The 21,306-nt window shown below is 35.1% G+C and overlaps 4 protein-coding genes across 4 annotated transcripts; 1 reads left to right on the forward strand and 3 right to left on the reverse strand.

Annotated features, from left to right (window-relative positions):
* Positions 1 to 2,608: 2,608 nt before the first annotated feature.
* LOC129572621 (phenoloxidase 3-like) lies at positions 2,609 to 6,003 on the forward strand. Its single transcript, XM_055452625.1, has 9 exons — positions 2,609 to 2,857; positions 2,951 to 3,606; positions 3,684 to 3,930; positions 3,999 to 4,124; positions 4,192 to 4,547; positions 4,720 to 4,865; positions 5,081 to 5,184; positions 5,323 to 5,454; positions 5,528 to 6,003. Exons 1-9 carry the CDS (start codon positions 2,756 to 2,758, stop codon positions 5,774 to 5,776), a joined length of 2,118 nt encoding a protein of 705 aa, XP_055308600.1. The 5' UTR covers positions 2,609 to 2,755; the 3' UTR covers positions 5,777 to 6,003.
* A 2,260-nt stretch (positions 6,004 to 8,263) lies between these two features.
* Positions 8,264 to 11,213, reverse strand: LOC129572623 (glucose dehydrogenase [FAD, quinone]-like). The gene is made up of 3 exons (XM_055452627.1): positions 10,643 to 11,213; positions 8,565 to 10,030; positions 8,264 to 8,475 (listed from the first exon to the last, which is right to left on the reverse strand). Exons 1-3 carry the CDS (start codon positions 10,943 to 10,945, stop codon positions 8,364 to 8,366), a joined length of 1,881 nt encoding a protein of 626 aa, XP_055308602.1. The 5' UTR covers positions 10,946 to 11,213; the 3' UTR covers positions 8,264 to 8,363.
* A 1,973-nt stretch (positions 11,214 to 13,186) lies between these two features.
* Positions 13,187 to 16,155, reverse strand: LOC129572625 (serine/threonine-protein phosphatase 6 regulatory ankyrin repeat subunit B-like). Its single transcript, XM_055452630.1, has 8 exons — positions 16,137 to 16,155; positions 14,943 to 14,996; positions 14,777 to 14,875; positions 14,604 to 14,702; positions 14,436 to 14,534; positions 14,027 to 14,119; positions 13,867 to 13,965; positions 13,187 to 13,805 (listed from the first exon to the last, which is right to left on the reverse strand). The coding sequence occupies exons 1-8, from the start codon at positions 16,153 to 16,155 to the stop codon at positions 13,756 to 13,758; spliced, it is 612 nt and encodes a 203-aa protein (XP_055308605.1). The 3' UTR covers positions 13,187 to 13,755.
* A 1,855-nt stretch (positions 16,156 to 18,010) lies between these two features.
* Positions 18,011 to 19,916, reverse strand: LOC129572619 (lectin subunit alpha-like). Its single transcript, XM_055452624.1, has 7 exons — positions 19,657 to 19,916; positions 19,464 to 19,546; positions 19,195 to 19,286; positions 19,026 to 19,073; positions 18,626 to 18,686; positions 18,449 to 18,535; positions 18,011 to 18,378 (listed from the first exon to the last, which is right to left on the reverse strand). Exons 2-7 carry the CDS (start codon positions 19,540 to 19,542, stop codon positions 18,176 to 18,178), a joined length of 570 nt encoding a protein of 189 aa, XP_055308599.1. The 5' UTR covers positions 19,543 to 19,546; positions 19,657 to 19,916; the 3' UTR covers positions 18,011 to 18,175.
* Between the last annotated feature and the right edge of the window lie 1,390 nt (positions 19,917 to 21,306).

The raw sequence follows: 21,306 nt of genomic DNA on the forward strand, positions 1-21,306 counted from the left end.
ATAAAACGAATTACATACGTAATCCAAACTTTTCCGCTCCGCAGCAATTTAGTTTACCTCCCGCTTAATGTTTAACCAAAATTTCAATGGATCCTTTTTTCATAGCATTTTTGACCTTAAAATATAACTATTTCGACCATTTTCCATACAAAAGTGTCATTTTCGAAAAAAATTTCAAAAATTTCAAGAAATATTGATTTCAGACCAAATTTATGAGCAAGTAGGTGTTCGGTTGTTTGAAGGCTCTCAATATTTTTGCAAAAAAATATCAGTTTGATTTGACCAAAACCCTAAAAAATGGCTTTCTGTGTGATTTTTCATATAAAAGTCTATTTTTCGAGGAAATTTTCAAGAAATGTCGATTTTGGACCAAATTTATGGGCAAGTAGGTGTTCGGTTGTTCACAGACTCCCATTATTTTTGCAAAAAAATGGCAGTTTGCCTTGATCAAAACCCCGAAAAATGCTTTTTTCGGGTACTTCCAGTACAAAAGTGTCATTTTTCAAGGTTTTTCAGGTCCTCAGTCGGAGGCTTATGGTACAAAATTGGTAAATCAGAATGGGCTCAAAATCAATCCAAAGCTTTGTCTCGACATGCCAAAACTTTTGGCTTTTACAAATCTCAATTATCTTGTCAACTTTTTGAGATAATCGGCGAACAAAAAACGCGGACGCGGACGCGAACGCGAACGCGAACGCGAACGCGAACGCGGACGCGGACGAAGCCATACGAACATCGCTATTTTACACATTTTTCATAGTGAACAACGTATTTTTGGAGGCAGATAGGTCTTGATCGATAGGATTTGTTCCCATCTACGTTGCCTAGGGTACAGATATGTGCTTTTTGAAGTTTGACGTGACGTTATAGTGGTCCGAAAGTGGAGATGTCATGAAATTTCGGCTAGTAAAACCAATACTTTTCCATACAAATGAAGTTTGCGGAAAAGTAAAAACCAAAACAACATTCTCTACCCTGCCGTGCTCTGTGTGCACGACATGGTTTTTAATATTGTGATATTTATGTCACATCAAAATGATTTTTATTCAGATGGGGATTATTCCCTTTCAATTTCCGGCATTGATCTAAAGAATACTTTTGCTTCAAGGATGCTGTAGAGAATGACAGCGAAATCGAACTCGGTTCCGTGTAAGACTCAGGAAGAATGCAATATCATCAGGTCGAAGGAAGAAAAACAGGAAACGATTTCATTTCATTCCAAAGATGAAATTTCTAATTTAACCACATAATTTTGATTTTGATTTTGTGTGCAAATGATATTATGACTCATTGGGAATTTTGCGTTTAGCTTACGCATGACGACGATTCCACAACAAGTGGGACAAAATTTAGATTTCACCCCTCTGATTTCGCTCAAACTTGGTGTACTATAAACTTGATATGTCCAAAAACTCGCAAAGCCAAAAAATTAGGGTGACCTTTCACCTGATGTAAAATTAGGGTGACCTGTATTTTGCGAAAAATTGACCATAGAACTTTTTTGACATATCTACACTATGAAAAGTGTGGTACAACTTTCAAAAATATATGCATGGATGGATAGATAATCGATGGGGTCATAAAAAAGTCTTCAACGACCACCCATCCGGTCCCATTCAGGCTCTGAAAAGTGGGTTCAAAGTATAAAAAGTGAAAAATCTCATTTCTTGGTTTTTAGTCGTCAAATCTTGTCGAAATTTTTTTGGAAAAAACTGAGGAACAAAAATCAAACTTTGCGACAATGCGATCGACATGAAACTTTCAGAACCTTATTTTGTCTCCAAAAAATGAAACCTCAGAAAGTTTGAAGCCAATTGGAGTCTTCTACTTTGCTCTTTCGTATCCATCTACCTCCTATACGAAAGTGTCTAGAAATTTCGACTAAAATAACCGATTTTCATTTAAAAAATTGCCTTTAATTCAAGCAAATTAAAACAAAAGTACGGACAACAGTATGGAAAAGTTTGGGATTAATCGGCGTTGCTGAACATGATTGAAACATTCGAAATTTGCTTCTAGCTTTTTCTGATAATTTAAAAGCAAGAAAAAACATTTTGACATCTCGCAACAAAGTAGCATTTATTAGCTATATTCTGACCGCAAGTTTAGCACATGCAAGACGGCAACAGCATCAATATCGGAAGGATATGGTTTTACCCGTATTGAAACATTTACAATGTAACCACTACAACAATTCATTGGAGCTTGAACATTTTCAACAACATTACTCGTTAACATGTGTAATGACAGTTATTGCCTGCACTACAATGCAACCAGAATTGCGGTTTTGAAAAATACAATGTACACAAAAAATACGGATTTGATTCACATTTCCAGCAAAAAATAGTCAAACGCACACAAGACACGAGCACAAATAGCGATAAAAGCGAACGACGTTTGCTGAACATTGTTTAATTCGAAAGAACATTAGTGGGAAACGAGCATCGCGTTTAAGCCATGAATTGTGAATAAGCGAAATCTGCATTACGGATGTAATGTTGCGGTTTAAAGCAAGCTACCGCACTCAATAACCGTACATCAAGCCTTTCTCTTTTTTTTTGGTATGGGATCGGCTATAAAAACGCATTGCACAATCCACATTCATTCTGTTCTACACAAACCACCTTCAATGAATCAGTCCTCCTAGAAAAACTAGCTTCATAGTCAAGACAAATTTGGAAAAAAAAGAGTACAAAGTTGACCTTCTTAAGTGGAAGTGGTTAAAAGTTAAAGTGAAAAGTGAACTCAAATCGAAATGCCAATCACGAATAGGGTGACGTTGCCATTGTGTCGACCACGGGAGCCCGCATTCGTACCGAAACTAAATTGTCGATTCGATATTCCGGCCGATCATTTGGTAATATTCACAATGAATTTCTTTACCGTAATAAATACATTTTTGCACTTATAATTCTTTGGCAATACTAAAAAATATGAAGTTGATTTTCAGCCCGCCAAGTATAAGGACATTGGAGTTGACATACTTGAGCAATACAATGATGATAACACCCAAAAGTTGCCAGTTAAAGAGATTCAGTATCCGAATTTGAAATTTTTGAAAACGTTCAGTAGACGCAGTGATTTTACTGCCTTCAATCCTCAGCACATGAAATATGCGACTGAGTTGATGAAAATCTTTGAATCAGCCAAAGATTTGGATGAACTAATATCGCTCGCATTGTATTGCCGTGACCAATTGAATTCGGATCTGTTCGTTTACTCATACTACACTGTGCTGGAACATCGCCATGACACCCATAATCTTGAACTGCCATATATATTCGAAATTAATCCGCATCAATTTTTCGATAAGCACGATTTATCACAATTGCAAGCTGCTACCTACGAATCGGAAAATATAAAACGCAACACCCGTGCCGCGGCTGACAAGAATGAACCTGTCGTAATTGAAGTGGCGTTCCGTGGACGTATGTCCATAGCAAATCCCGAAGAAAAGCTGAAATTCTTCCGTGAAGACATCGCAGTCAACTCGATGCACTACCAATGGCATACTGTTTACCCGTTTGATGGGCCCAGTCCAGAATACTATGATAAAGATCGACGCGGTGAATTGTTTTATTTTATGCATCATCAAATAATGAATTGGTAATAATTTTTAGCTTCAACCAAACCAAATAACAGAAAACGTAGAGAAAAAACATGTTCATATTCTGTATGTTTAGGTATGATTGTAATCGTTTGACGGCTGGCATTCCACTAACTGTACCCTTTGACTATTTCCGTAAGCCAATCGAACGTGGTATCTACCCGGAATTGACTACAGCCACCAATAAAAATTTAATTTCACCACGTCAAGATAATGTATACTTGCAAGACCTTTTGCGACCCGAATTCAACCTTAAAGTTGCTGACCTGGAACGTTGGTATGAACGAATCGTAGAAGCGGTCGACAAGGGATTTGGTATTGATGTACGTGCATTTGAACTTTTAGGAGGTTCACAATTTTGAAATTGCTAATTGAATGTGTTTTATTTCAGCCATGTGGCAATAAGATCAATTTGCTGAATGATAAAGGTATCGATTTCTTGGGTAATACAGTTGAACCGAACGTTAAATTATCAATGAATTCGGATTATTATGGATCACTGCATAATTTTGGACACGTAAGTCTTGATATGATTTTTATAAATGCTTTCATTCATTTTTAACTAAAATTTATCGAATTTATAGAGAATAATCGCTTTTGCTCATGATCCAACAAACAAATATAAAACACCGCCCAGTCTTATGAGAGACACTGCAACTGCATTGCGTGATCATGTATTTTATGAATGGCATAAAATGGTTGATCAACTGTTTATGCGACTTAAGAACAAACTACCATCATACAAACCACAAGATTTACAACTAAACGGTGTCAATATTACATCGCTGAATTTATTGGACGAATCGAAAATATCCGTTGATGAGTTGATTACGTTTTGGCAAAAGTCTACCGTTGACTTGCGTAATGGATTGGATTTCCAATCGAATAAGCCAAGTCTGATTACTTTTACGCATTTAAATTACCAACATTTTACATATTCGTGAGTTTTGAATGCATTTAATGCGGCTTTTGCGGTCAATGTGACTAACAGTGAGAATATACGATTAATATTTCATGGCCTCATTGTTTATTCAATCGATCTCTGATTCAGAGATTCTCTGAATCTACTTCCAAATGATAAATTGAGTTCCGTGATTCAATTCCATCTTCAGATTGGGCGTTGAAAACCGAAATGATACCATTGTTGAAGGAACGGTGCGCATTTTTTTGCTGCCAATCAAAGATGAGGCAGGTGAAGATTTTTCATACGATGGATGCCGAAAACTCGCCATTCTAATTGACCAGTTTCCATCGAAATGTAAGAGTCATATCAAACACTGCACTTTTATTTAGTTGAAACACAGAGATTTACCATGACGCACCTTATAAGGTTTTGGACTTCGATTGAAAGAGATGGTTTTGTATATATCCATCTCTCTTCCTCATCGAAATCGAAGTCAGAAACCCTATAACGCTCGTCTTGTTAACTCCCTTTGAGTTGAAAGTTCATTTCGTTTTCTGATATTTCCACAGTTTCACCGGGAATGAACCAAATTAAACGAAAATCATCTGAGTCGACCGTAACCATTCCATTTGATCGAACATTCCCCGTGCAAAAAGATGGGACCGTATTATTGGTAAGTGAAGCATTTCACATATAAAATCAATTCCATGGTACAACAATTGCACTTTTTATGCTAAATTTGTTTATTTTTCTCTTTCAAATCTCCATTGACATGAATTGGTCGGTTGTGGAAAATTCCATTGACATTTAGTCGGACCAACCGGAGGCTGTTAAAACATTTTGCAAGTGCGGTTGGCCTCAGCATTTATTATTTCCAAAGGGAACTGAAGATGGCTATCCATTCCGACTTTTTGCTATGATTTCCGATTATAAGCTCGATAAGGTAACGAAGGCCAAACACATTTCTTAGAAGATGTTTGTTTTAACCTAGAAAAAAAACTCTTGTTTATTCTAAGGTTGATCAAGGTCCATCGAACGGTATTTGCAGCGATAGTTATGTATTGTGCGGCCTACAAAACCGAAAGTATCCGGACAAACGGCCAATGGGCTTCCCCTTTGATCGGCCGGCCGATGATGGCGTTACGATTTTTGATGACTTCTTGACGGGTATGGGAAATATGATTTCCAAATCAATAACCATACGTCATCTCGACGAAAATATGGCTCAAGTGGACAATGTATCCAACAAAATTGTGAAATTATGAAATTCCAATGTTCTGATTTATCTTCTGCTCAATCTCTTCTTGATTTCTGTATTCAATCTCCGCGTCATGCATTATATACGTTCTAACCAAGAGTCTCAGGTTTTTCTTCTTGACAACTGATTATAATCAAAACTTATTTTATCAAAATATTGTAAAAAAAAAACAAAACTAAGCATTAAATGTTCGTATTGTATGTATTTGTGTTTATTAAATTGGTGGCAAAAAAATGAAATGATTTATTACCGAAAACAATCTGACATGTCTTATATAGACTTATAAAGTAATTAGTGTTTACAACTTTTAAGCTTTTTTGATAAATGTCAATTCAATCATCGCTCCAAAAATCATTTCGTATTCGTTCCCGAAGGTTGACTTACAAATTGCTGTATTATCATATTCGTTCATGTTCACAATAGGAGTTAAAGTAAGCACGTATCCACTACTATTCAATTTAAACCTTGCAAGTTCCAATTTCGGGATGTATTTCATTGGCTCATACAAACATTGTGGCTCACAAAACAATTTCAATGTACTTTCACCATGAATCCATTCCACTGCTTGATTGACGCAGGTATGAATGAATAATTTCTCTATTTTCATAAATGGCTTATTCAATGAAAATAATGAACCACTCATCACTTCAATTACTTCTACTGAATCAGTACAATATTCGGAAACGTATTCTAACACATGATTCTACGTTGGTGTAAACAAACGGAAATATACCGACCCATACATTTTTACATGAAGGAGGCGAATGTATCAAAGTATCATTGCTGAAACAGTGGATCTATTTGAAATTGGAAAATTGCACGTCGATACATGAATATGTGAACAAAAGCGTTTCAATCAGATCAAAAGTAAAAAATGCTGGTTTTGATATAAGCGAAGAAATTGCGGGTTGCATTTTATTCTGCGGTCTAAGTGAGGAATATAATCCTTTTGTGATGGCCATGGAAGCAAAAGAAAAAATTACATTGGAATCTGTAAAGAACATGTTGTTGCAAACCATTGATGTGAATCGTTCGGAAGAAAACGAAGATTTCGAAGCAATTCAGGAGCATTCAAAAGTGCTTCGCTAGATTCAAAAGAAATTCAGAAGGTTTCGAAGCACATCAGAATGCTTCTGAATTGCTTCGTCTTCATCTGAATCTACTGAAAATGAGTAAGGTCTTCGGTCGGTGATGATTTCCGCGATGCTGATATTAGATAGAGGTTTGGGGTCTTTGACAAAGTTGTAGAACTTCAGACCCTCTATCATTTTGCTGAAGACTGTTATCAGTTATCTCTTATCAGTTTCGCGGAAAACGCGAAAAATGATAAGAAAAAAACCTTGCTATACGTGTGTGTTTTTGATTTGCGCCCAACTGATAAGAGATAACAGATAACAGTCTTCGACAAAATGGTAGAAGGTCTCAAGTACTACAACTTTGCCGAAGACACCAACCCACTATCTCTTATCAGCTTCGCAATACCCGCGACTGACCGTGGACCATCACTCATTTTCAGTAGATTCAGAAGATTTCGAAGCAATTCAGGAGCATTCAGAAGTGCTTCGCTGGATTCAGAAGAAATTCAGATGAAAACGAAGCAATTCGAAGCATTCAGAAGTGCTTCACCGGATTCAGAAGAAATTCAGATGAAAACGAAGCAATTCAGGAGCATTCAGGAGTGCTGCAATATTTTAATGAAAATTCAGAAAAAAGAAGCAAAACTGTCCGATGATGAATTGCTTTTTAGAAGCAAAGGCATTTCCACTCGGGTACTGGCTAACAAATTTGTAGACCAGTAAGAAAACTTCAATAAGAACTGAACGCACTCATCTGAACTGACGTTTGTGACTGACATTTAAATCACCAGGTCAGAGTTTAAATGAAACCAAACATCGACATTTTTCTATTAAGTTTTTGAAAAAATAATAACTCAAATTATAAAAATGACTTTTAAATTGAAAATTAATTGAAATATTTTAATTTTTTTTTAAAATTTGTATGGTTTGAATCAGAATACTCAAATCAAAAATTATTATACTTTGAATGTGTTCATTCCACACAGATAGCTGGCTATCGATTGGCTTACACCAGTTATTGGTGTAAGCCAAGGCTAAGACAATGCTGGCTAACGAAAAACCATCACTATTGTTTAGGGTTAGTTGGTTTTATTGAGAAAAAAATTTCAGGTACAAAAAAACTGATATCAAATAAAAAAAACTTCTTTCGAAGTAATTCCTCGTGACGAAAGCGAACACAAAACAGCTGATATCAATTTTAAAGAATCATTTTGGAGCGATTTGGATTTGCTTTTTTTGCATTCTTCCAACTAATTTCAGAGACTTGAAAACCTTTAGCCCGTTGGAACAACTATTATCGTCATTCTTATTCAAATCTGCAATATAGCCAACAATGTCATATTGGTCTGACCACTATTCTTTTATGATTTTTGCAAAGGATTTTGAATCATGCGGCGAATTTGTTAAAAAAAACAATGTTTTTGTAGTAAATGTGTAGTAAATTTCTAAACATTTATTCAGCCATCGAATCTATCATCTCAACTAAGTTTAGAAAGGGCTTTTATGTTCTCTCCAAATTTACGTTCTCGCATTTCCACGTCTTAAATAATTGCCCTTGATAATATCGGCTCCTTTTTCAGCCACCATCATCACAGTCCACTGTGGTGTTCCCCTTATTGGAACTGGTATTCTAAAAGTTCATTTGTGATGCCACAATGATATAAAATATTAAACTTTTAATTCTAAAAAGAAATCGTTCAAACAACTTTGAAAACTTACACTCCGGCATCAATTTGTCTCAATTGTTTGGTCTTGTAAACTCTCAATTGGGGATCAACAACAGCTTTTGGATCGGTCGATCCCCCCATTTTGCTGGTGCCCACTTGATGTGTTCCACTGAAACTGACATACGTGATGTAACAATCCAAATAAGCATCCGATTGATTGTCAAGTGAATCGCACTCCGGAATGGGTACTGGGATAAATTTAGCGTCGATTTTCTGCAGTGATGGAGTGTTGGCCAAGGCTAGTTGTCCTTTGATAGCACGTATCACCGTTGCTCTGTCTTCTGGATCAGTCAAGTAATTTACGTAGATGTCTGGTCTCTTACAAGTCGAACATTTCTTCTTGAGCCGAATCACACCACGAGACTTGGGCTTTATCAATGTAACTAGCACAGCAAATGTATCGTATTGTTTGTTCATTTTGATGACATCTGCGGCCAATACATCTTCGAAATCAGTAAGCTTGATGAAATCGGTTAGTACTGTTTCTGAATATCCACGTGGGAAGCCTGCCATGTATAACTGAATGTCTGGTGAAGAGCTGCCATTCGTACTTAAATACGCCGATAAAATTGATCTTGCCGCGAGTGGTCCAGAGTTATGCACTAAATATTGGTAAAGACCATCTAAATCGGCCAATGGTGACAAAGGTGTGGTACTAATATTCAGGGTGAATATCATCGGAATGAATACATGATCGATGTAATTTTCTCCAACAGCCAAGTCGGCCTTACATGGTATTTTTCGTTTCTCCAAATGCTGCTTTGGTCCAATTCCTGATCTCATCAGCAGTGGAGGACTTTGAATCACTCCGGCCGAGACGATCACTTCTTTTCTTGAGTATGCTTTCATTTTATGCCCACCCTTGATGGTGAACTCCACTCCATAAGCTTCGTTATTTCTATTTATGAGAACCTTACGAACAAATGCATGTTTGATAACGTGCAAATTATTTCGATGTCTGGCCGGAGTCAAAAACGCACTCGCTGAACTGCTACGAGTGCCATTAAAAGAAGTCGCCTGTGACACTGTATACCCAAGATATTTGTCAGCATTCACATCGGAAACGAACTGAGCTCCAGCAGCTTTGACTGCATCTACATAGGCATCTTCAATTGGTAACAAAGGAACACTTTCCACTTTAAACGGCCCGAATGCATTGTGATATCGGCCATTGTCGTACGCGACAAAGGTTTGATTTTGATTGCCTTCAAATTTTTTGAAATACGCTAATACACTTTTATAATCCCATCCAGGGTTGCCAAGGGCTGCCCATTCGTTGAAATCTTCAGGTATTCCGCGCTCATAAACCATGTGACTCATGGACGATGTTCCACCGAGCATTTTTCCACGAGGTAGGTAACAGCCTCTATCTCCAGCTAGCTTACATGCTGATGTCGAATTGCCATAGAACTTCCAATCTATTTTCGTTTTCACTAAATCGAATACAAATCCAGGAATCTATAACCAATTTGAAAAGAATCAAAACATAAGCAAATTGTCTGAATTTTCTCGAAACGTTAATTCGAATGTAATCTTCAAAGAGGATGGAAGTAGACTCGAGCCTAACTCCTAGGATTTGGCCTATTTTGGGGTATCGAGCCTATTTTATGAATTTGAGCCTGAAAGCCTAAAACCATGTTTTTAATGAGAATTCTACACATTTTTGACAAAATAATGAATTTCTTTTGGGTTGGGGCACCTGGTTGAATGCGGTAATCTTCTACTGCGAAAAATTTTCTGTTGTGAAATCTATGGTTGACATATTTTTTTTAAATAATTGTCATAATTTACTCATGAAATCCTCAAAAAACTATTAAATTTTCATCAGCTTCCTTAGATTTTTTGTCAGTTTTTATTTTCTCAATTTTCGACCACATTTTAAAACTGATTACATCCTATTTTTCAAGCCTAATTAGCAGTTTTCGATCTTAAAAAGCCGAAAATAATGTTTTTCCGAGCCAAATTCAGAACATATTTCGTCCATTTTACGAGCTTTTTAGGCGTTCAAAATCAATTTTATTGAGCCTACTTTTATCCTCTCCAATAATCTTTCTCTTATGCGAGTCTTACTTGAGATTCAATGGGCGGATTTCCACCGGCTTCGATCAAAAGAACTTTCCAAAATGGAATTTCGCTCAATCGACTGGCAACGACAGAACCAGATGTTCCTGCTCCTACCACGATAAAATCGTATTCACCCAAACCTTTCTCAAGAGCCACTTTTCCATAGTCACTGGGCCACTTGTCAGAGGAGGAGATACTACACTGAGCCGTTAAAAAGGTTTGCAACAGCGTGGCAAAGATTTGATTCACTGTACCAACACTTTGTGCCGCGCATGTTGGCGGAATTAAACTATGATTACAATGAGTCATTTCACCACCAATTGCGATGAAAGATAAATTTTAATTCAGTTTTATTGATACCAAAATATAAAATGTGATTCAGGCCTTATGTGATCTGCTTAAATACTTGTTTTTATTAATATCAAATTTTTAGTTTTTAATCATATTTGAACAATAAATTATTTTTGTGTCAAGTTTGAAATTCGGCCAACAATAAATGTAAATATTTAAATGACAAAATGTGTGTATGGATCTTTGGAAATATCTGTGATGATCCGAGTTACTAAGCACTATTTGTAGGAAAATTACTCCAAGCAATGTTATTTATTTAAAGTTATTTTCTTATTTTGTTTGCTTATCACTCAATTCGTGGCAGTTTTATCACGACTTTTTTTAGTTTAAATTTAGAAGTGCTGGAATTCATGGCAGCGAATAAACGTGTGCAAACTGTAAGAGTAATTGAAGTTAAAACACACACGTTATTTTTTTTTTCAATATTAAAAGTTATAGATTTGTAGCATTCGAAATCTCTTACTTTTTCAAACCTTTAATTATTATTATCCATATTCAGAAATAATGTATGCCAAATAATTCGAAACAGATGTTATCAAACGAGCCACCTTCATAAATTTGATGTTCATGGACCAATAACGAATTAACAGCTTACGTTTAGCTAACAATAGTTCAGTGTTTCTGTTGTTTCTTCTGTCGACCGACCATTCCACACGAAATCAATCAAAAACCACATGAAGTTTTCAGAATCGACTGAAACTTTGCATTTAAGTCGGGTTTGAGCAAAAACTCAGAAAAAAAATTTCCGCAGGGTCTGCCCCTGGAGACCCTGTATGTCTGTATGTATATGTAACCAAATAAAAAAACTTCTTTTGAAGTAATTCCTCGTGACGAAAACGAACACAAAATAGCTGATATCAATTTTAAAAAATCATTACGTAGCGATTCTGAAATTAGTTGGAAGAATGCAAAAAAAGCAAATCCAAATCGCTTCGAAATGATTCTTTAAAATTGATATCAGCTGTTTTGTGTTCGCTTTCGTCACGAGGAATTACTTCGAAAGAAGTTTTTTATTTGATACAGTATTCTCTTTCTCAGGGAGCCGAAATTCACTTAAGTTTTCCGAGAGATTAAGATTTCTGCTACTTAAGATTTCCGGGGGCGCACTGCACTGTATTGTTAAAAATGAAAATTATAATAAAAAGAAGGAAATGAACTAAGAAGAGACTCACCCATCAATTGCTTAGACATGTTTATAGTCAAATCACTTGAATAATAATTAAATGTGTCATTTATGTATAATCAAAAATTGGATGTTTTAATCTTGTCGTTATTATGCCACGCACGGCAAAACCAAATTCCTTACGACGGAATTTGTAAATAAATTATTCAAGAAATGTGTTTCCATTCGAGCTTCTTACGTCATTTCTCGCGTTTTGTCAATTTTCTTAATTATTAGTGGTTGGAATGCACAGGCGCAGATGTGTAGATATTCGCTTAAAATTTTACACGTGAACAACAAGTTCCAATGAGAAACAATTTGTTATTGATGTACGTAGGGGAAGTGTGGTAGAATCGATATGGAGTGTTGACTTTGAGTAAATAACTTGTTTACTTTTGTTTGAAAAGTGTGCGATATAAACATATTCCAGGTGTTAGTCCATTGTGGAGCACGTGGGGCAGTGATAATAGTAAAAGAAAAACATATCTAATGTGCTAATTAATTGATTATAGTGTAGACAAGTGCTGTCCAACCTTTTTTTCCGCGTAGCCACAAAAGTGGCCAATCGTTCAATCCAATGGCCACTTTTAAAAAAAAATGTACTGCGTTACAGTAGAAAATGTAATTTGTTTGTTTATTCATTCAGTGATTAGTAATTAGTGGGATGTTTGACAATCTTTATTTTCGGTCAGTTTATTAAGATCAGGCATTGAATTGGCTAGTTCGCAACGAAGTTCAGATTCCAAATTTGTTTGCGATAGTGCATTGCGGTATTTATGTTTACGACGTTTTAGACTGGAGAATGAAGCCTCACAAACGTTTGTGGACCCGAACATGCAAAGGAATCGAAGGACTTGTTCACAACAAAGAGCATTTAAACCAACTCACACGAAATGAAAGCTCGTTCTCAATTAATAGTTATGAGCATCGATGCATTTCAAGCACTTCGACGCTAGTCAAAGAATAAGGCACAGATGCAGAACAAAAAGTAAAAATGAAAAATCTCAGCTCAGAAATATTTATTGCACGTTTTTCACTTAAAAATGAACAAGAGCCACTTTAAACCTGATTGAAATTAATTTTTATAATTTGCTGTGTATAATTTATTTACATTCTGTCAAAGAAGTACTTGGATTTTCAATATAAACTGCTTGCGGTTTAGGTTTTGCGTAAAACATTCTTTCGCTGGATTTCTCCAACAAATATCCATTTTGAATATAATGTCTCTTTACTGCATTGATTCATTGGAGTGTGCAAATTTCATTTGATTTAAGTATAAAATCTAACATCGCCGATGGTTGCTTATGGCATATCACTCATACAGATCGCAAACCTAGCATAGAGAACTTTCTGAACTGCTCTTAAGCATGGATGTTTGTTGCACAAATCCAGGATAAATATATTCTACTTGATACCAATACCTACACCGTAAGCAATTTAAAAGACAACTAAGTTGAGGTGTTGTTTTTTGACAGAATATTAATCGATGGTCGAACAAAGCAGCAATATTGGTGTGGTCGAAGATTGATAAAAAGTACCGAAATTAATATTCTAGATGACAATAGAATACGGGAATCGAAGTAAATCATCCGATTATTCAGCTCATTCACATTTGTCCACCCTTTTCTCTGAGGTAGTTAACCATATCCTTGAAATCTGAAAAATAACACAGATCAATGAAAAAGATCCAAACGGTATCTTATTTAGTCAACATTACCACTGTGAACAGCTATTTGAAGAGGTGTCCGATTCTTTTCATCTCTAGCATTAACATAGGCTCCTCTACTGATGAGAAGTTCAGCGACATCTTTGTGACCTGCAGAATAATCCAGATCAAACCAATGTCTTATTTAGTGAACATAAATATTCAACATTACCACTTTGAGCAGCGTAGTGAAGTGGAGTCAGTTCATAACCATCTTTTTCATTAACATTGTCTTTAATGAGAAGTTCGGCGAGTTCCTTGTTACCTGGAAAATAATTCAAATCAATAAAAGATCAAAACCGATTTTGTGAGAATAAAAATTCAACATTACCACCAGAACATTCATTTTACAGTGTGCTAGTCCCACAAACGTTACTCGAAGTGGGAAATTCAAAATTTAGAGGAGAAATGACATACAGTTTTCATACAAAATGTTGATGTAAACAACATATTCTTTTGTGGGTGGATTGAAAGTAATGAAAACTGTCTGTTCTAAGCACATTTCTCCTCCGAATTTGCGATCTCCCACTCGGAGCACCATTTGTGGGACTAGCGTACAGTAAATTGAATGCTCTGTTTACCATTCTTAGCGGCGTATTGAAGAGCTGTCCGTTTATAATAGTCTTTAACATCAACTTTGGCTCCATTGCTGATAAGCCTTTCAGCAACATCCTTGTGTCCTGAAAATTTACACCAGTCAATGAATAAGATCAAACTTATTTCTTATTCATGAAAATATTCAAAATTACCATTCATAGCAGCCAAATGAAGAGGTGTCTGTTGAATGTGATCTTCAGAATTAACATTGGCTCCTTTCGTGATGAGAAAATCAACGACATTCGTGTGACCTAAAAAATAACACAGATCAATGAGAAAGATCAAACCAATTTCTTGTTTTATGAAAATAAATGTGCAACATTACCTTTCCAAGCAGCCAAATGAAGAGGTTTGCGCTGTAGTTTGTCTGTCGAATCAACTTTGGCTTTTTTCACAATTAGCTTTTCAACGTCGTCCAAATTACCTGAAACAGATCAATGAAATAGATTCAATCAATTTCTGATTTAGTTAGCATAAATATCCAAAATTACCATTCTCAGCAGCGACATGTAGAGCTGTTTGGCCGCGTTCGTCTTTTTTGTTTGCTTGAAATTTAAAAAAAAAATAAATCAGTGAAGTAGATCAAAGGAAAATATCTTACATCCGCGAGATGAACTTTTCACGCTCTTGTGTAGAAAGACAGCGAAATGAGTGTTCAGTTATTTGGAGGACTTTTTCAATTCCACAGAAAAAATAAGGTAACTTATGTCGAGAACCCATAAAATAACCCATAAATTTAGCCTATTTTTTAAAATATAAATCCCGAATTCAGCCAAAAAAATTCATTTTTCTTCTATTGAAGCGAATATTTCACGTTACACTTTAAAAAAAACGATTCCGTATTGGTGTAGTATTTGGAAAAAAACAACAATACCGTCAGAGACAAATGCTAATTTCGAACTGATAATTACTTGATAGAGAATATGAATAACACAATGACGATTGGAATGGATGATTCAACACGTTGTTTTTTTCTTAATCTAATTATACGTCAAACCAATGTTAAATGTAACGTTACATTTTGTATTTTCTAAAATGCAACAAATTCGTCATGAATGGTTTGAATCAATTGAGTTTTGGTTATTTTGGCCTGGATTCTTTGTTAGATTGATGGAAAACGCATCAAACGGTGCTTTGTATGTCGAATAGTGAGAATGAAACATTGAAAAGAAATTTAGCTTCAATCTTACCTCTTCTAATGGCTCCCTTTGCTTTGTCAATCAACCCAAATTCACCACCACATTCAATTTGCTTCAAGTTGAAAATTAGCAACGCATAAATGGTACCTAGTTTGGAATAACCAAATTGAATGAATTGAAATGTAAAATTAATGGATTTTTGAAAAGAAAAAAAAACATTTGCCAATATAAAATGGTGGATTGATATTGCTTGGGGTAATGAACCGCGTGGTATATTTTTTTGGTTTTCCTTCGTTTTCGAAAAGTCATTTTATATGGAAAATGAAAAAAATATTCTTCTTGTCATCGATCGACATAATGCAAATTTTTTTTTAGAAAAAGTTGTAAGTTACCATGAATTGGTCTCCCAAAATCGCAACCAGAACCAAACAAACTAAACGGAGAGAAAATATTGATTGAAAGACAATGAGTGACTAAAATCCTAAGTATTGTCAAAAATGAAAATTAGCAAAAAATGAAGGAAAAAAGAACTAAGAAGAGACTCACCCATCAATTGCTTAGACATGTTTCTAGTTGAATCACTTGAACAATAACTAAATTTCCACTTATCCATGTGTGGTGTATCATTTATAGTCAAAAATTAGATCTTGTAAAAATGTCGTCATTATGACACGTATAGCAGAACAAAATTCCTTACAACTGAAAACGAAAACAAATTATTTGAAAACATGTTTTTAATTCGAGCTTCTTGCGTCAATTCTCGCGTTTTGTTATTTTGACAGGTGCAAATGTTTGGATATGTAAATGAACTCGTATTGACGCAAAGGAAATTGCGCATGAAAACCACAAGAGAAGAGCAAGTTTCTGTCGACTTAAAAATGGTTAAAAGCGAGTATGTTCGTTTTTAGCGGGTCCTCGCGGTTTTTCACGGTTTCCGCGGAACTGATAAGAGATAACAACTTGGTGGCTTCGACAAAGTTGTAGCACTCGAGGTCTTCTATAACATTGCCCAAGTCAGTTATCTCCTATCTCTTATCAGTTCCGCGAAAAGCGCGAAAAATGATAAGAAAAAAAAAGTTCCATATGAAATTTTCTTTTTTATGTGCGCGATTTGCGCGCAACTGATAAGAGATAAGAGATAACTGTGTTCAGCTTAGTTATAGAAGACCTTGAGTACTACAACTTTGCTGAAGACACCATGTTGTTATCTTTTATCAGTTGCGCGAAAACCATGAAGACCGCGGAGGCTAGACGGTACTACAACATACTCTACTTTAACGCCAACAGAATCATCAGAAAACATACTCGCCTTTTCAAAAATAAAAACCGAAGAAAAAACATACTCCACTCTCAATCTCACCCATAGATATACTCGTGACGCAAAAACTGGCATTTTTGATATTTGGCTTGAAATGCACAGTCTATGGTGCGTCACTTGTCGGACTGACGTCCTCCGTGATTTTTCAAATGTTTTATTTCCTTTCCATTTAATGATTGAACATATAGTCAAAAAATAAATTGAGCCAATAAAGCTTAAAGAAAGCATAAATAGACATATCAAAGTCATTCAACGCTGATGGAATTCCTCACTTCATTAGGTTTAAACCTGTTGTAGGACATATAAGCTGCAATTTTTTGACATGAAAATACTACTCAAGTTCATTAAACGAGGTGCCAGGTGGTTAAATTGTGGTGCCCTTAACTCGTGCGCAAACGGTTGCGGACACAGCCATCGTAACCAACTCACATACAAAACGTGCTGTGTACGTAACCGTTTCCGCACGAGAGAAGTGTGTGCGGCAGCTGTGTGTATGTGTGCGATATGCTAGCATATTATGCCGAGCATTAAATACGGCTTGCTTGTTTCCATGAATTTTAAATCAAAATTAAATTCAGATTTTACCAACAGCACTGAGTCAAATTAGAGAATCATCTACATGACGTGCAGTTTGAAAATGTATCGAAGTTTATTATGCAATCCAATACACCATCGCCGTAACGAATTGCCTTTGAACAACTGGACAACACACAAGGATTTTCAGCCAATTGGATCGTATATATCGTAGGAATTGCTCATTTGAGGAAAGTCTCGATTAATGGGGAGCCGTAGATAACGATCAAGTATTAGAATTTGCATGGACATTTTCGAATTAAGTGTAATTAAATGTTATTTGCGAAATTGAAACCATCATGGGCCTCGTTCAAAAGCACAATGAACTAAAAAAAAGTGTAATCGTCTTTTTCACCGTCGGAAATACCCGGTGAGGGACGAATTAGAAGTTTATCTAGATGAAGAGTGGACGCTGGACGGTCAAAGAGAGCTTTTGCAGCTTTATTCACCAACTAATTTACTGAATATTGTCAATTTTAAGCAAAGTAATTTTCGTTTAGAAACAATAAATGGAAGAATGAAAAAAAGAATCATTTCCAATTGCAATTCTTCACCAATAATCGTTTATTTGAGCAATGAAAACAATTTCATCACACCGATTTGCATTGAAATGCATGTTAAATTTGAATAAAATTGAAAAAAAAGTACTCTTTGAATGGGATTTTGGAAGCTGTTGTGTTTAGTTCTGCTTTTGTCATGTTTGGTACCCCGGACCCAAACATTCCTTGTCCGGTTGTCCACCTGGCATGCAACGCTTTTCGCAAACAGACCATATATGCTTATTGCAATCGCGATCATTCCAGTTTTTATTATAATTCACCCATTCCACGCAGTGTTCGTTGCCACCATTGTTATCTGGTTGATTTTGTCCCCAATGTGTATACTTGAATGGCTCACCTTGAACATAAGTGGAAAGAAGTTATTTCAATTGCATTTTGTCGATAGATTTAATTTTCAATATGAATACCATTGGACATCCACATGTAATTTTTATTGTCAAAATTCCCCGAATTTGTACCACCTATCCAAAAGTTTATATCCCTTCCAGTCCATCCTACGTAAAAAAAATGATACAACAAACGGTATTAGAAGACATGCATGTGATTGACACATGCAAATTCTATTACATCTTATATGAATTTACCTAATTTTGCAATCGCCTTCTCGAATAAGCATTCTTCGTATCTTGTATTAAATGTGACCAGCTATTGAACAAAATGACGCATTCATCAAATGTTCATATATATAAATATAAAAAGACCTCGCATCGCGTTAGGAAAATTGAGAAATTTCGGAAATTCACAAGATTTTCACTATTGCTTCTCGATTTTCAAGTTTTTCTTGAAAATTTTCAGAGATTGAAAGTGTGTTGCAAATTGAGCACAGGGTGTGTGTGTGTATGTTTCTACGACCGTGCGCTCGGAGTTTGTAATGAATTTCATTTTACAAATGATGCTATTGTTAGTGCAGGACAATCAACACGAATCTCCAATTTATCCATAGAAATCTTGATGCAAGGCCTAAAAATAAATTATTTCCAATACCTGCATTCCATGGTACATGCAGAATTCCGCTGCTTCGTGCCAGTTGTACTGAAAAATGCACCTCGTGATGATTTTCATTTTTCGTTTTTATTCATAACGAGAATAAATCACACACCAATTGCTTTATAATTCAGAAGAAGTCCGAAAAAAATAACTTTTAATCACTTACATTGTCATATTTATTGAAATAAAATCCATTAACCATTGGCATAGTACCATCATCTCTGTAGTATTTATCAGTTTTTTCTCTTTGCCCATTATCTGCAGGTATTTTTTTTTAGCAATCGAAACAATTATAAATTTATAAAACTATTATTAAAGGTTGATCAGTGATCACATCATTAGGAAAATTGATGGAAATTCCATTTATTTTTCGAATTGGATTTTAGCCATGAACTTAGCTCAGCATTAGTTTATGTGTTTCTTGTCAATTCTTACATTCTTGAAAACCATTGTCTGTGCAATTTTGTGACAATGCAAATATACATCCAAATAGTAGAATCAAAAGTCGTAGCATTTTTCTAAAAAGAAAACTTCAGCATTTAGACTAACTTGATTTTTTTTTCTTAGAAGAATATAGAATTTGGGAGTTATTTCAGTGAAATACATAATAATTAGATATTCAACTTACTTTCCAGGTGTTTAACTGATGATTGCTGAAATAAAAACTATTTATTTTTCACATCATTCGTGATATTTATAATTTTAATATAAATTTAAAGATTGCATAACAACGAAGAGTCATTATTTTGATTCCGTTTCCATTTAATTTATAATCATGAACTGATTGTGCAATTGCATTATTTTCTGTAGAAAAATTTAATCGAATTTTTTTTGATAAAGTGATTCAAAATTAGTTGTACAATGTACACTTTTCGTAAGTAATCGAAACGGCATATGTGGTATCGTTTACTTGAACAGTGTACTACCAATATGAAATGATTATTTATATTATGCTAAGGGACGTTTTGCATTTACAAACACCTAATATAAGTTATTATGTGGCAAATTATTATAGATAACATCTCGATAGAACTTTCTCATTTAAATTGAATTATTTTATTTTCAAATTGAATTGGACTCATTTGACCTAATTTCAATAGACATGTTGAAAGATATTTGCTGACTAAATTTGATCAGTTCAATGCAAATTTGACTTATTTTACATCACTTTTTGGTGTGATTTCAATTGATTATTTTGCAATGATTTCCATTTCTGCGTAATCTCTCATTTAGAGCAAATGGTTTTGCCAAATTCAAGAATGGCAAATAAAACTAAATCAAGCCAAAGTAGGTGGAAGGCATTGAAAATAGACACACCGTTTATTTTGCTTTTGTTCTATAATATTTTTTATACATTGGGTGTTTGTCATTTTTAAGTATGGTCTCATAGCCTAAATATATATGTATGAAAGGTCCCATTCATTTTACATGTAAAATATCTTCTACAATTGCAACCATGTGCTTTGCTTGCTTTTAAACGATGATTTTCTTGTGTTTTTAATTTTTTTTAAGCGTTTTAAGGTTTACAATCGGGCCGAGTTTCGCAAATGAAAAAAACTCTTCTGGAACATTGTTCATCGTCCCATTGATTTATGTTGTGAGCACGTACAAAAAGTACACAATTCTGATCACCGCCTTCATTATCTGGTTTACCCGGTGCCCAATTGGTGAATGTAAACTTTTTGCCAGCACTAAACCAATAGAACGATACCAAATCACCTAAATTTGAGCCTCCAATCCAGTATAACGGTGGATCTAGGGGGCCTAGAAAGAAATTTTATATACATAAGAATGGGCGAAAATGATGAGATTTTCGAATTGAAATGAACATATTTTTTATTTTTCAACATGTTCGGCGACTTATCATTCGCTTTGGAATGTAAAAAATAGCTTAAAAAATTAAAACTTACTGAACTTCAAACAAATATAAAAGATTGGTCTTTTATTTATTTAATTTGAATTTTGACTACCTGCGTTTATGATCGCTTGCCGTACATCTTTGTCTTCCTCTTTCGTCATAGGATTAGCTAACTGCCAGTCACGATTAAAACAATATTCCGCCGCTGCCCACCAGGTCATCTAAATATATGAGTTTTTTTTTTTTAAACTAATTTTCAACTACAATCGGTGACTGCTAACCAGCATAATATGCTGACAAAAGTAATTGAATTGAATTCATCTAAGATTAAAGCCAACACATTTAAGTTTTATTTTACCGGTTCAAAGGTCTGTACATAGTATTTCTTTCGGAATGATGTACCATATGTACAGTTGTTCT

The sequence above is a fragment of the Sitodiplosis mosellana genome, unplaced genomic scaffold (assembly GCF_009176505.1).
Source record: "Sitodiplosis mosellana isolate CC-2019 unplaced genomic scaffold, AAFC_SMos_1.0 Smas_scaffold_5285, whole genome shotgun sequence".
Classification (NCBI taxonomy): Eukaryota; Metazoa; Arthropoda; class Insecta; order Diptera; family Cecidomyiidae; genus Sitodiplosis; species Sitodiplosis mosellana.

Coding starts and splice junctions, on each gene's coding strand:
- LOC129572621 (XM_055452625.1), top strand. CDS start 2,756: ATGCCAATCACGAATAGGGTGACGTTGCCATTGTGTCGACCACGGGAG. Junction 2,858..2,950: donor ATATTCCGGCCGATCATTTG/GTAATATTCACA, acceptor GTTGATTTTCAG/CCCGCCAAGTATAAGGACAT. Junction 4,548..4,719: donor TACCAACATTTTACATATTC/GTGAGTTTTGAA, acceptor TTCCATCTTCAG/ATTGGGCGTTGAAAACCGAA.
- LOC129572623 (XM_055452627.1), bottom strand. CDS start 10,945: ATGACTCATTGTAATCATAGTTTAATTCCGCCAACATGCGCGGCACAA. Junction 10,031..10,642: donor ATCCGCCCATTGAATCTCAA/GTAAGACTCGCA, acceptor AATTGGTTATAG/ATTCCTGGATTTGTATTCGA. Junction 8,476..8,564: donor AGACAAATTGATGCCGGAGT/GTAAGTTTTCAA, acceptor ATGAACTTTTAG/AATACCAGTTCCAATAAGGG.
- LOC129572625 (XM_055452630.1), bottom strand. Junction 14,876..14,942: donor ACATGTCGCTGCTGAGAATG/GTAATTTTGGAT, acceptor GATCTGTTTCAG/GTAATTTGGACGACGTTGAA. Junction 13,806..13,866: donor TCAAATAGCTGTTCACAGTG/GTAATGTTGACT, acceptor GTTATTTTTCAG/ATTTCAAGGATATGGTTAAC.
- LOC129572619 (XM_055452624.1), bottom strand. CDS start 19,542: ATGCTACGACTTTTGATTCTACTATTTGGATGTATATTTGCATTGTCA. Junction 18,536..18,625: donor GAAGGCGATTGCAAAATTAG/GTAAATTCATAT, acceptor TTTTTTACGTAG/GATGGACTGGAAGGGATATA. Junction 18,379..18,448: donor TTACATGTGGATGTCCAATG/GTATTCATATTG, acceptor CTTATGTTCAAG/GTGAGCCATTCAAGTATACA.